Source organism: Tenrec ecaudatus, chromosome 13 (assembly GCF_050624435.1).
Source record: "Tenrec ecaudatus isolate mTenEca1 chromosome 13, mTenEca1.hap1, whole genome shotgun sequence".
NCBI lineage: Eukaryota > Metazoa > Chordata > Mammalia > Afrosoricida > Tenrecidae > Tenrec > Tenrec ecaudatus.
Genome location: NC_134542.1, coordinates 27,126,038 through 27,141,875, shown reverse-complemented (window position 1 = coordinate 27,141,875; position 15,838 = coordinate 27,126,038). Strand labels below are relative to the sequence as shown.

Below are 15,838 nucleotides of genomic sequence, written 5' to 3'. Positions count from 1 at the left end.
ATACGGAGATGTTTTAATTATCCTTCAAAAGGCCCAGGAAATACTTCTTAAAGAAAATCTCAGGCACTTGAAATAGTCATAGCCTCACTGCAAGATCAGCTAAAAAAAACTAGGTTTTGCGTTTCTCCTTACTTACTAATGAGTATGAAATATCTGGGCATTCCAACCTCATTCTTTTTTATTTAATATGGATTTAAAAGGAGGCAACGATTAATGAGTTTCAAATACTGTATAAAGGCAATCTCTAGGGAAACAAATTCCTAGCCTCACCAGCAGCTCTATCCAACAAGGATATTTGAATACTTTGAGAGGAATGGAGAAGAAATTAAGAAACGAACAACAGTGAATGGGATTTGCTCGGCACCACTGGGGAAGCCTGGCTTAAATCCAGCAGTTAAAACCAACTAAATTGGTTGTGTTGCTCAGCTCCTGTTCTTTCTGTTTTGTTTTCTCTCCCTGAAAGTCATCCAAAGTTTGCCTTTTCCTTTTTCGTGTGTGTGTCTGTACATGTGTGTATGTATTCCCTCAGCCGGGAAATCAACACGGTATTAAAGGCTAACGAGTGTGCCTTTAATGACACACAGTTGAATGCCAATGAACTTGGATGCTATCCCTATAGCAGCTTTCTCCGAAGCTAGGGAATGCCCACTTCAGTGCATGAAACCCTGCTGGAGGTCTCGTGATAGGTACATGGAGTTGCCCTTTGTTTAAAACAAGAAATGCAGTAACTTCAATCTGGTCTAGGCTTGCAAAAATGTAGCATCAGATTCTCCTAAAGTGGAAGGGTTACTGGCATAAACCAACCCACTGCTTACTTGTTCAAAGGAAGGAACTAGAGCCCTAAGAAACACTGCTTCATTGTTTGCCTAGAACTATGCCCCCCCACCCCAAAGTAATTAGCAGGTAATACATGGGTAATAAAAGGGACCCCTTCCCCATAAAAATTCTTCTTTTTTGTCTGACCAGGAAAACTCAGTGCATGCTTTAGGTGATTTCTTGTTGAGAGTGTTACTAGTTCAAATTCATCTACCAGTATAGAATCCTGTATTCGAGATGCAAGAAGTCCTGGTGGTGGTGTGGATTTGACCTTGAACTGCTAACCCCAAGGTTAGTAGTTCAAAGCTGCTTGGTGGGAGACAGATGAAGCTGATTGCTGCAATAAAGAGTTAAAGTCTCTGAACCCCTATACGAAATGTCACTATGAGTCAGAAACAACTTGATAGCAGTAGGTTTGGTCTTAAAGGGGCTTTACTGTAGCTGGAGCAATGATTGACTTGTAGATTAACACTCCTAAATATTGTTAGTGCATTCATAAATGTCTAAAGAGTTCATTTCTCATTTCACAGAGGACCCTGAGCATTTAAGTAACTTCTGCATTTCTTCTGTTGATTTCCGGGCTGGTATAAAGTATCAATCTTATTAAGTTTTACATTTCAGAATCTTTCAATTATTTTATGCCCCTAGATTTAGAACTGAGTAAGATGGAAGTATCATTTTTCATACATAACATCATACCTTCTCACATAGACAGAAACACATACACACACACACCTCACTGTCATTGAGTCGATACCAACTCATAGTACTCCTCTCGGGAAGTATAGAACTGTCCCCTCTGAGTTTAGAGACACCTTGACACTTTACTGGAGTAGAAAGCCCAGGATTTTCCAACAGAGCAGCTGGTGGTTTTCAGCTACTTTCCTTTCAGGTCAAAGCCCAAGGAGTAATCTCTCAGTCACCAAGGATGGGTTTAAATAAATTGTGATCCTGATTCAGTGTTCTCAGGCATATTTTTCTGTGTTAAGAATCTTTCGGTCATCTTATTTCTGAGCTATATGTTTTATCCTTTTGTCCTCCACAAACCATCTTTACCAGATAGCCAGATCTTAGAAGGTATTCTAGATTTGCATTCAACTCTCTGTGATTATCTTACATTTCTCATAGGTGACGCGCTGATCTAAGAAACTACAAAAGACAGGAATCACAGCTGACTTTGACTTAAATGATTATAGACATATCAATTTCACCTGAATTTCTCTCTGTAGCTCACTGGTTGTTTTTTTTTCCCAAAATAACTTTTCCTACAATGTAAATTACCTGGGTTAAATAATAATTTGTGATTATAATTACAAACATGTTTTAGAAAGAAACCCATTGTGGGGGCATTCATTCTGTGTTCATCGGTGCATGTGAAATATTGTAAAGCATTATAGTTTAGAGATTTTAATGACTATTAATTTTAGGCTTATATATTTCTATTTGTTTCTTCTTTACCCATCTGTGGTCTTGTGATTCAGTAGGGAAATGTTTCAAAGCCTTCTCTGATATGGATAATTTCTTAGTAAGTCATATTTTAATGAATTAAAATGTAAATGAACTAAAAAGCTAAATGAGCTTTCTCTCTCATTTGAGTCAGGCATCAACATTGGCATGAAAATGATTGAACAGATATTATACAGTTTTAAACCTATTTAAAAATATTTTGCATTTAATAACCAACCGAGTGAAATGTAAGGAGGAGCCGATGGTGACACTATTACATACAAAAAACAATTGGACAGATACTTAAGTTATACACAAGTCATGTTCAGTTAAGTCACAAAGGTGTTGATAATCTCTGTTGTGGCCGCTGATGTATTTATTTTACACAAATGATACTGAAGGTTTTATAATTTTTAAGAAGCCTGTATAACCAAGACACTAATACTTGATTCATCCCTTTTCCCTGAGCACCACTGATCTGCATGTGAAGCCTGTTATGATTTTAATTGCAAAGATTTATCATGGTGACATGTAATTTCTGATGACATGAAATGACAATGTAATGCACAGATTGAAGTGGAGCCACACGGCACTATGGGAACCACGCTACCAATGGCAGAAGCAGCTTCCTTCCTTCATTTTGTTTTTCTACTTATACACCATACAAAAAACATGGATCTAGAGCGATGCCAAGTACTAGTTCATTATAAGTTCCATGTATTTGCTTGCCAAAGATCCCCAGCAGGAGTGATTGAACAGGAAAATAAAGCTTATTTGAAGTAGAGTAATATTTTGTTGACATGGTTAACTGTGACCCACAGCTAAGTCAAACATGGATTCTCAATTTCTTTTCTATTAACTGTCCTATTGCTGATGAGATAAACAGATATGTTTTAGAGGAGAAAGATGTGTGCATTCACCAAGAGCATCAATGTTTCCTGAAAAAGCTGACCAGCACGTCTGATCTCCCAGGGCTCAAGCACACTGGACTGCACACCCCTTGTATCTAAGGAGCCGGTGGACCGCTCACCCTGGTATCTAAGGAGCGGGAGGTGAACGTGACTGTAGACACAGAGCTGGAGATACCGCGACCCTGACTCCCTGGAGGCCAGCGTCCTGCTGATGCCCGCAAAGGATTTCAACACCCGGGCTGCCGCCTTGAAACACCACACAGAGACTACCCGAGGCACTAAGCCAGAAAACTACCTGCGATGTGGCAAGTGAGCCTGAAGATGCGCAGTGAGACCGCGTGGCTCTCCCTCCAGCAAAGGCTCTGAAACACCGGTTTCCACAAGGAGACCGACTCCAAAGTAAATGACCACAAATAAATATACTCCACACACTTAACGCAAGTAGTCTAATCTCTCCACTTTGTCAGGGCCTTGAATAAAAGAGAACTTCTAAATCACATTGCAGAAAGAACAACGAACTAAGAGAAGGAACAAATACACTTATCGTTAGTAAAGTATTCATATTCTCTGGGACTTCCCTATTGTCAAAAACAACAGGGAAAGGTGGACAATCTCTAAATTCCCTTCTTAGCAGTCAGGCTATCCTATAGTATTTTAAAAGTTCTTAGCTCACTCACACATAGCATATTATGGTAAAAGGTCAGATATTGTAATTTCTATAACTACTATTCTAAGACAAACAAGTCAAGTCATCCAAATCAAAGACTCAGCCTAAAATACTTCTACTTATAAAAACAAACTACAAAAGTCAAGGAGCCTAGTAGTATGGGGGTTAAGCTTGGGATGCTAACCACAAAGTAAGAGGTTTGAAAATCCCAGCTGCTCCTTGGGAGCCAGATGAGGCTTTCTACTCTTGTCGAGTCACTGTTTCTGAAACCACCGTGCCAGTTCTACCCTGTGCTCCACAGTTGCCATGTGTGGGAATCAACTAAATGCCAGGGAGTTGATTTGAGTAGGCATTATAATACTATTCTTTATGACATATCAACACACATATATAGTTCTACATAACAGAGGAGAAGCTAACTAACCATTAAAGCAACAACTATAGCTGAAGCTTTAGAGACTATTTTAGTTCCATGCCTTCACGTGAATTCGTGGCCCTGTAGGACAGAAGAGACGACCCAGGATGTCTCCTGGCCTTAAACCACCTGGGGACACATTGTAATGTCTTGTCTGTCAGGGGAGAGTTGATGACATCAAATCAGCAACCTTTCAGTAACCAAACCTCTGGGCACTAAGAAGCGAAATATAATCTTCATTTTGTTAATAACTATGAGAATGTGCACAAACTATCCCAAATCAAAAGATAAAATCATAGTTTGAAGCTCTATATTTTATATGAACAATAATTTCTGGAATCACCTGCCTTAAACACTGTTGCTATCACTGAGATCATCTCCTAGTATGTTTCTTAAGACAAATAAAACTGGGAGAATTGAGGAATAGCAACAATTTTACTTGACCATTTCCTGGAAATAATGCTCAAAATTGTTATAGTTAGTATGATTCAATAATTAAAATCTTCTGACTTCATATATAATAAAATTGTAACTAGACATTATGAAACATATTATGCATGATTAATCTTAACAATTGAAGAAAGGAAATGGGGAATGTTATTTGAGCTGTGAAGCAAAAAATTCACATTGTTAAACTTGCTGGTACCCTGATAAAGAAAAGATACATGAAAGTATTGTTCCACTTTTTACATCTTATGAAAATCCAAAGGGCTAGCTGATATATATTATTAAGAGGGCAAAGTTTTAAGGTAATATCCTGTAATAAATGACATTTTTCTACCTTTGAACTGTGTTTTAATCTCTTTGGCCAGAGCAGCCAGTGAATCCACTTTAGAGAGGAGACACCAAGAACACAGTAATTTTTATTTTCTACCTGGAAAAGGAAGAAAACAAGACCCCTCCCACCTGGGTAAATAAGCAACATCATGATGAACACGTAGTGAATGAAAAGTATTAATACTTCATTTTACTTAGATACACAATCAATATCCATAAATCTCAAAAACTTAAAACAAACCCCACTGCTATTGGGTTCATTCTGACTCATAGGGATCCTATATGATGGCCCTATTAAATCTTCATAGGTGTGGACACCTCCTCTTTCTCTCATGGAGTGACTGGTGGACTTAAACCCCTAACCTTGCAGTTAGCAGCTCAAGGCATACCACACTACATCACAAGGACTCCTGTACCATGAAGGCAGGATAGCAAATAATATATTATAATGGGATAATCTGCTGCAAAGGATCTCTTTAAAGTATTAATAAGCAAAGGTGTATGCATTACTTTAAAAAGTGTAACAATCTCAAGCTATGATATACTTAATAACCCCAAATACAAAAGACAATGAGTTGATGCCTTTCAATTATGGTATGGGTGAAAGATATTAAATATATCATGGAATGCTGGAAGAATGTAGCAATCTGTGTTAAAAGGTGTGCAATTAGAATGCTCCTTTGAAATGCAGAAAGAACACTGCTTCTAAAGTAAGAACTCATTAAGTAGGAAGAAGACCTTGAAGGAAGTGGATTGAGACCATAGTTGCAATAGGCTCCAACATAGGATTCATTTTGAGGACAACAATAAACTGGCAGCGTATTGTTTCATTGTACCTAGATAGGGTCACTGTGAGTAGCAATCGACTCTACAGTATCTAACAGCAGCAAGAGTTATTACAGCAGACAGTACTAGGGCACTGTCATCCATCTATTTTCTTAGACAGATCATTGAAAAATGCATCATTTTTAGCGCACGGAGCATCGATTTCATTCACCATAAGAAACTCTTTCACCGTTACTACAGCAGCTAGACGTGTAGGCAAATAATCAAAGAAGGTTCTCTGTGATTCGTTTCTCTTTATCCAGTACTCACACACTCCCTTACAGCCGTTGGTCAATTCCAAATCACGGCAACGCAGGGGATGCTGCAGCACCGCCCCTTGGAGAGGGTAACTCGACTCGCCAGGAGTTGACCGTCTCATACTTCTGAGGAGATGCCCGTGGCTTTCAGTGGCTGACTGTGCGGTCAGCAGCCCAATCAACATCCCCCTTTTCACAGTGGGGCTCCCTAGAACCCGCACACATTATTTGTATTCACTATCTCCTTGTCTCTGATTTCTCTTACAATGCATGAACTCTGAGTTTTCAGTTGCCTCTTGCTAATGTGTCCTAAAATCAACAACAATAATCAAAGCCCTGTCTTAACAATGGATGGTAAGTTAAGTTTGATAAAACACACTCTATCTATTTAATAAAACAATTTTAGGGGAGTGGTTTATGTTACCTATTGGTTTGCTTTTATTAAATATGATATACCATATCTATTCATGTATAAGCTGAGTTTTTCAGCACATTTTTAATGCCATTTTTGTGGTGAAATTAGGTGCCTCAGCTGATATTCAAGTTGGCTTATACTTGAGTATATATGGTAGGCTGAAAACGAAGACTACCATGAAGCAGGAGAGTATCAAATATGTGATAATTTTTAGGCAATAAATCATTCTTAACATGGCTTTCAAAAGCATTTGTTTCTCTATTATAAGAATAATTATCTTCTGGAACATACCTCTTCCCCTATAGTCATCTATGAGATGGGCTTAGAGCTAACTAGACTTGTATCTTGTGGAAACTGCAAATGAACGGGTAAAAAATCTTTTGTTTAAAAGTCCATATTTATGAACAACAGAAAATTTAAGTTATACTAATAACCCATTCAAAAGCACCTTAAGGACACAGAGTAAATGATCAAATAACAAGCTGATCCCAAAATAAATAGTTTGGTCCTAAGTCCTGAATGGCCGATTTTCCCTTTATAATCAGATGTTGATATAAGTCTGACATGCTGTCAATAATTATAAAATTACATTATTTTTATTTTGTAATTTTTGACCCAAAGCTTCTTTTTCAAGTTGTAACAGAAAACAATGGTTTTATGAATTATATCTAGTATTATCTGAATATCAGCTTTCAAATGTGGGGCCTCATTGCAATACATTCATTTACCGATAAGAGGGCCAGGCTAAGGAAGCTGATTCACGTGGCTGAGATCAGGATGTGAATCCCGGGCGTCTGTGTCCAGGGGCTGTGCTTTGATTCTGATGCTACTCTGCTTATAAACACCCTTGCCTACGGTGCTTGGTTAAGTAAAATATACCATCTTTCAGAATTGGCAGCATCTACAATCATAGCCAATGGCCACATGCTATTGCAATTTAAATGAATTCAAATTGGGCACAAATGAAGAATCCATTTCCCCAGTGGGACCGATTTAAAATATTTCAAGGTGCACCCCTTCCAGTGACCAATTAACACTGGTGGCTACTGAGCAGGATAGACTGAATATTCCCATCAGAAAGTTCCTGAATGCAGCTGCTTAGAGGAAATGACCCATTTGAACCAAGACTCTTGACTCTACAGAGAGGCTTAGCTTTAAAAAATAATCAGAATAATTCAGGAGAAAAATGAAACACACAAAAAACTCGGAATGTTTTCAAATTCTTGCTACTGGGTAAATATTTGTCAGACTCTAATGTTTACCGAGAGAAGGCAGGTATACAGAGATAATTTGAAAGAGCTCATCTCTTAGCACAGAGTCATGGGCACACAAGTGGAGCAAAACCACACTAACGCTGACTTGACTGGACTTATTTCTCCAGAAAAGTACTCAGGGTTTACCAGTAGAATTAATCTATAAATAAATGTTTGCTAATTATGATTAAGAATAAAGTAACATTTTGCACAACACCATAGTTGAGTAGCAGTTGCTGAAAAATGTATGTGCTCCATCTGATCTCACCTAGTTTCACCCTGTGATTTTGTGTATTTGCTTACATTTTATAGCCGCCGGCCATCATTTTGTAAACATATATCCATCAGATAGTCAAGTCGTATGCAGCAATTAAAATAAAAAAGGTTCTTTCCTAAAAGGCACCAAAGTTCTTGTTTTTATGCTTGCGTTTGAAATCCAACAGACTATCATTTAATGTGGGAAAACCATCTTAAATATATCTCATGAAGGTCACAATAAGAGATGGGCAGTAGATCTAGTTTCTATAGTAAGTTGCCCTGTAATAAGAATATCTTCGGTTGGGTTTCCCAAACAGGAACATGACAATAAAGGCATTGGCCTGATCAGCATCAGAGAGTTGTGTGAGAAACAAATGGACAAGGCAATTTGAACACGTTCTATAAAGTGCAGAACTCCTTAAACATATTGTATTTTATAATTATACTTCCTTTGTTAGATACTGAAAAAGAAACTATTGAGCCAGGTTTCTTAGGGCGGGGGCGACAGACAGGCAGGTAGACAAGAAAGTTGACTGGTTAATACAGCAAAGCTAGTCTCCCAAGAGACGCATAGGGAGGCCAGGAGTCTGTTCTCGATACAACTTTCCTCGGTGTGAAACCATGCACACTCGGTAACTACCAGCCGATATGTTTTATTAAATTTGGGACCCTGAGGAACACGAATATGCCCAGTTTTCAAAGCACCACATTAAGCAAAGAATTGGGCTTGATCAGTAAAGGAATTTTAAGAAGGGGGTTTATTTAACTTACATGTTTCTTTCCCTTAGAATATTTATGTTTTCTATGAGAGAAAACATACAGATCATAGCGGATCCTAAGAAAGTCAAAGAATAATCCCAGATTTATGATCTACAAGGTCATGTGGGAAATTTCCTAAGAGATTCTCATAATGCCAGGCTCCCCCGGTTTGGGTTGTTTGTTTGTTTGTTTTCCTAAGGGATGCTCCAGTGGGTTAACAAAATATACTCCAGAGGGTGAACTCTCTTTGCCTTCTACAAAGGGGTCATACATCAAGACTTTCTGGTCATCATATATGAACACAAAATTTAATTAGTCAGGATTGAAAACAGGTCAAGGGGAGAAGAGGTTATTTCCTGGAACCTCCCCCCCCCCCCCGCCACCCTATATGTATTATTTCTCCATCCATCTAATCTCTGGTGCCATGGTACGGCAGGAAGAAAATTCTTGTTCCCCTTTATTCTGTTCCCACATATTCATTCATAATGTTTCTTAAGCTTGGATTCAGTACTCAAGAAAGACGAGGTAATCCTGCTCCAATAAAGATGCACAGCCTAGTAAAGTCTACATGGAGTTCTTATGAGTCAGAATCAACCCAATGGCAGTGTGTGGGCCTACTTTACCAAGCATGATATACTTCTCCAAAGACTTGCCCTCCGGATAACATGCCCAAAGTACCTGAGACCACGTCTTACCAGCTTCACTTCTAATGGCTGAACTTTCTTCCAAGAGAGATGTGTTTGCTCTTTTAGCAGTCAGTCTATGCCACATTCAAGCATTCTTTACCACAACTATTGTTCAAATCCATCAATTCTCTTGAATCCTCCTTATTCATTCTCTGGCTTTCACAGTACATGGGGCTATTGAAAATATCATGGGTTGGATTAGATTATCATTTCTAGAAATTGTTTAACCAACTGGAAAACGGACTCATTCATATCAAGCTATGAATTTTCCATCAGAAAATTTCACTTTCAGTTAGTTTCGATCTTACCCATTTCCAATTAATTTATCCATAAACTAGGAGCAGTCTTGACACTTCTTCCTCTTCAGAATCTCAATATATTGAGTACTTCTTCTAATGTAAATATATTTAGTAACTCTGAAACGTTGCATTTCATAACAATCCAAGAACTAGGCAGTTGAACCCACTCAAATATTACTTAGACCTTTAATACAGTAGTTAAATGTTGGTTAGCAACTCTAGTATCAGAAAATATAGCTCAGAATGAATATGTCTTTTGTCTAGGGCAAGACAACTGTCAAGGCCAATGAAGGATGTCACCTGATGCTAGGGATTTGAATGGAAGGGTTGGTCACCAGGTGCTTGGTGGGAGCAGGAGGAAAATACTGTGAAGAGCCAAAGACAATGACTGTACAGTCAAAAAGAAGGCCCCAGGCTCCTCACTGCCAGATAAATACATACTGACAAAGTAACTTTGAGACTGTATCAGAAGAGACATTCCTCACTGCCAGATAAATACAGATTGACAAAGTAACTTTTAGACTGTATCAGAAGAGACACTGACACTTGGAGTATCTGTTTGTAAAGACAAATCACTTTCCATAGTCCAATGAAGCAAAAGGAGTCGATCTGAATGTACATAAACAGATATCACGGTTTCTCAAATCACTGGGTGGACAACAAGAAAACTAAGACAAGCGATCCAGGCACAAGAGTGAAGATTCCTTTAAGCAACCTCGATTTTAAGGATGCCGTATTGAGCGAGCTCTCCTCTCTATTTATTTAATACCAATTTTAACAATGTATGAGGGAATTCGACATTATTCACCATTTTAAAGATGAATTTAACCCGAGTCTCAGAGGGCACACACAGTAAGTGAAACATGTAGCAGGGGGTGACAGCTCCTCTGCATGGATTCTCTGACATAGACTGAGTCAGTGACTGCCGTCATGCTCCTTTCAGGATTAGGTGACTTATGGGGCCTTCTGTATTTCTAAAGTAAGACATAGCATGTCGGGGGAAAATGAATTGCAATATTTTGCTGTACTGCTATTAAAACAAAGGGCAAATTCATTGCCATTGACAGTCAATTATGACTCATAGTAACCATATAGGATAAAGTAGAACTGTCCGTGTGGACAGTTCATGGAATTAGAATGCCTCATTTTCATGCCACAAAGTAGACGGTGGGTTCAAACTGCTGGCCTTGCAGTTAGCAGCCCAACACGTAGCCCACTATGTCACCAACATGTACATATTTGAAAGAGGCATTCTGATGATGTATTCAAAGAGGGTTGATAAATTGGAATCCACTCAAGGGCAATGGGTTTGGGCTTTAGAGTCTCACAAATTCCTACAACCATCACCACCATAAGTATGACATGGTCTGAGCTCACAAAATATAAAGTTAATTTAAAATGTATCATACATTGTAATTACATGACTAAAAAAATACCTTAATGTTACTGATGCTACCTAGGAAAATAAAAGAATTATTTACACTAATTTCCAATGACGAAAGATTCTACAATTAGTTCATCTTTGAAAATAATGCAATTCAAGTATTATAAAAAGTAAGAAAATCAATTCATGTAATTAAATAAAACGCATGTGAACAAACAATGCTCACTATACAAGCTTAAACTAGATCATATTATTTTTAGATTCTTAATTTGCTTCATTCAATTTTTCTCCATCCATTTCATTCCCCAATTTTTCTCCTATCATTATTTACATGTAAGTAGCAATTTTGCCAGAACTTCTATTTTCAGTGAGAAATCTTCTTTAAAATAATGAAAAAGAAAACTATGGAGGAAAACAGATACAAATCTGAAATATTTACATTTTTAATTGCCATCATTCTAAAGCAAATACATATTTCTCTATTTATCTAAATTATAATTTCAGCTCATATCTGCCTAGCTGTGAATCTATTTCTAGCTTAAAACAATTGATATTAAATACAAATATGAGAAAATAAATGAAAAATATCTGATAATGTTCATCTTAATTTTTCTTACAATTTTAAGGCAATGTCTCTAAAATACTTAATTTTCAATGTCAAAATTATTAACACTGAATGAAGCAAAAGCATACAAACCAATGTGGACACAGAATAGATAACCACCAATTCCACTGCCATTTTGTCAATTCTGACTCATATTGACTCTGTAGGACAGAGGAGAACTACATGGTAGGGTTCATAAAGGTGTCATCTCTATAGAAACAGACTACCACATCCTCCACTCACACAGAGGATAATGGGTTCGAACAGCCCAGCAGTGAAATAGCAGTCAGGCATTTAATAGATACTCCACCAGTGTTTTCTGTAAAATATGAGGGAGCTTCAAAAAGTTCATGGAAGCAATGGAATTAAAATAATTTTCCCTGAGACACTTCCAATCCCTGTCAGACACAGCTAATACAATTTTATATTACATTAATATTTCAAGCTGCTTTATTCTACTGTGAAAAACACAGAATGATTAATTCACACATTTGGATTGCAGGTGCCCAGGACAATATTCAGTATTGGAAACCTTATACAGGAGTGTTCTCACCATAACCCTTATATGACACATGAAGTGGAGAGATACCACTGAGATGCCACTGAGCAGCTCACTGAAAAAAAAATCACATTATTTTTCAAAGCAAAGATGAATAATTTAGTTTTTTAGTAGTTATGTTTGCTTGATGTCAGGGTGGGGCTATCACTCCAAAGATAATGTGAGTAAAATGTACTGCTAACCATCAGTGAGTTACTCAACAAAATAAGTCCACACCAAATTGATCATTATGCATATAGTCTTCAAAATATGGTGATTGGGCAAAAATCAATATTCCCCAAACTCACTAAAATAGCGTAGGCATTTACTGAGGTCTCACAAGAGTGAGCGTGGTGTTGTTATTGCAGAGATTAGATGACATGCTACCCTGTTCCACTGAGACTGCCAGGCATAGCCTTCTTAACCTGCTTCCTATCTCAGTTTTTACAATCACTGAGCATTTCTTTAGAGGCTACATCTGTTCGGCTGAGATACAGCATTATGGTAGACTTCAGAGTGCACAGTATATTATCTGCAAATAAAAGCAGGTGTATAAATTCCTTCCACTTTCTACCAAACTAGAGAGTAGTAGATATTAAAATGCTTCGACAGTTCCTCGATGCAATTTGTATTACAGTAACGACCCAAACACATTACACTCACAATGAAAGGTAGTCTGATAGTCGGATGACCGTCCTTACCTGTCAAGTTCTTCAGTCCAAGTTCTTGAAGCCCAACGTTCCCATCTTTTCTGTAGTTTAAAAATATTGCCAAGGCATATCGATCCTCATAAAGTTTTGTCCCACGAATAATGCGCAAATTCTCCAGAGGCAAGTAACGAAACTGATTTAGAGCCACTAACACGTAGCCTGTGACTTCTCGAATAGACTGTAAAGACAAAAACAATTAAATATATTAAAGATCCCCTATCAGTATATGTATGCAGTCATTTAGATCGAAATGAGTTATTTAACCCTCTTTTACCGCTTTCAATTTAATGTATTAATTTCCACACCATATTGCTAATCTTAGATCACAGATTTAGAATGTCATTGGATGTATAAATTGTATTTGGGGGAGGGTGGGGCTTTACAGGGGAAGCTATGGATCTGCTTGAAGTAAAATAATGGATTTTGCTTTATGAGACATTTTCATACCTGAGATTTGAATAGAATTAAATGATAAAGATCTCATTCTTCGAGAAGCTAAAATGATTTAAAGCCCCATAACAGCAGTCAGGCTTGGATTTTTTTCAAAGAGCAGATTGGCAAGCATATCACACATGATACAAAGCTATAGTAATTGGTAGATTATGGGACAGATGGACACTGCTATATGAGCACGTAATGCCTACTTATCCAAGAAGATATGTCTGCTACAACTCTCTGAAACACATCACTCATCTACATCTACTAAAGACAGATATTACCTATAATTTATTGGAACCATATTATTAAACATTCATTGCATACTGTTTATTCCACCTCTGTCCAAGGTGAATATGAAGATGGCACAACTTTGATAGCTGTCCAGGAGGAACTGAGGCACGTGCTGATGAAGAGCAAGGACTGCAGTCTGGAATATGAATTGCAACTCAATGAAAAAAAAAGAACAAAAATAAAAATCTCACAAATGGAAAAATAGGTAACATCATGCTTAACAGAGAGGATATTGAAGTTGCTAAGGATTTTCTCTGCAATCAGTGAGTGTGGAAGCAAGAGTTAAGAAATCAAAGGATGTCTGTACTGCGCTCCCCAACGTGAGGGCTGTAGAATGTTGAAGAGCAAGGCTGTCACTTTGAGATCTGAGGTAGACCTGGCCCCAGTGTTTCCAATCGCCTTACATGCATATGTGTGTTGGACATGGAGTGAGGAAAGACCTAAGACGAATCCATGTATTTGAATCATGGTGATGGTGAACGATAGTGGCAGTACTGTGGAAGGAGAGCAAACCGATCTCTCTGGAAAGAAAGAACCAGAAGGTTCCTCAAAAGTGAGGTGGCCAGACTTAGTCTCCTGTTCTGGACGTGTTTTGCAGAGAGGAAGACAACCACTGAGCTGGACTCACGCACAGTGGCTGCGGCACACAATCCTGAATTTGGTGAAGGAGCAAGTCGTGTTCCCTTGTACACAGAGTGAAGCTAAGACCAGGACCAACCGCGGCATCGGGAACGACACTATGTCTGCGAGTCAATTGCTTATAAGACAGCGTGGGTATTTGGATGCTTGTGAGGTTTTAGAATGTCCTGTGATGGGGGGTAGCTTTGTGATTCATCTAAATATATCCCTCATTAGTAAAATAAACACACTCCTTTTGCGGTTAATAAAACACGCAAAATGTATTTTAGTTGAGAATACAAACGTGTTGAAATATTTGGTATCATTTTATACCGATTTCATATTGTTTCAGAGATCTTAATTTCACAATATCCTTGGTTTAGTCCTTTGTATTTTTTTATCTCTGTCTACTCTCAATTCTTAGGTGATATCTAATCTCAGGGCTATCGCTCCCAAATATTTTATCTCCCAACTCTGCACTAATCTCTAGACCCAAACCCGACCCCCTTCCCCTGACTGTAAAAGATGCTTCATCAGTCATCTTTACCCACTCCTCCAGCAGGGGGTGATCGTGTCAAAGCAGTTTCTTGGCATCATCTTTGGCTCTCTTCTCACCCACCTCCATCCAAACATACTATTTGTTCTACCAATGTCAGAATGGTCAGCAATCCAAGCATTTTTTTTACATTATCCAGTGCTTCCGTCTGAGTCACCATCATTTCTCATTCTGTTTCCACTTGGAAGTTTTCTGGTAGAATCCAGGTTAATTTTAATTCTTATAGGTCAGCATGACATGCTATCACTTAAATCTATCCTACTGGTTTTCTATCTTGCTTACTATATTTCAGTTATGTGTTCTTCCAATATGCCAGGCGTTCCCACCATAAGGTGCTCACTCTGTTCTTGATGACTTGAGGTTCTCTGCCTATTGCTGTCCTCTTGGCTGACTCACTGCCATCACATGTTTGCTCAAATCGCATCTTCTCAGTCGGTGCCCAAGTCGGTTGAACGATTTAATCCTGTCTTCCAACCACTGCCTTAGTTCGAGTTTTGTTTTTTTCCACACAACTTCTCATCTTCTAAGGAACTATATTATTTAAATATTTATTACACATTATTGAGAATCTTCATAGGCATTTCAAAATATAAGTCAAACAAGGATACGGTTTTAAATTTATTCACTTGTATGTCTCATGTGACCAGAACAAAACAACCCACACATGCATGCTGGGGACGCTGACCCTTCTCTGCCAATTCCTTCACCCACTGGGAGCCCACCTTGCCCTCTCCCAGACAATGTTCCAAACCCCTGTGATCTCAGAATGTCCTTCCCAAATAACACATCCCATCCAGGGCCTGTGAGACAATCTTTCTAAGCTATATTCCTTGGAAAGCAGACGGTGCCAAGAGTGTACACACATGCAGGCAGAAAGGGTAGTCAAGATGCAGAAGCTGAAGGGAGCGCAGATGG

At 38.3% G+C, this 15,838-nt stretch overlaps 1 protein-coding gene across 1 annotated transcript in view; it reads right to left on the bottom strand.

Annotated features, from left to right (window-relative positions):
* The window catches only part of ERBB4 (erb-b2 receptor tyrosine kinase 4), a 1,152,669-nt gene that overhangs the window by 550,964 nt on the left and 585,867 nt on the right, over positions 1 to 15,838 (bottom strand). Inside the window, exon 3 of the mRNA XM_075528902.1 lies at positions 13,012 to 13,198. Within this exon, the coding sequence (XP_075385017.1) occupies positions 13,012 to 13,198 (187 nt within the window). The remainder of the gene's footprint in view (positions 1 to 13,011; positions 13,199 to 15,838) is intronic.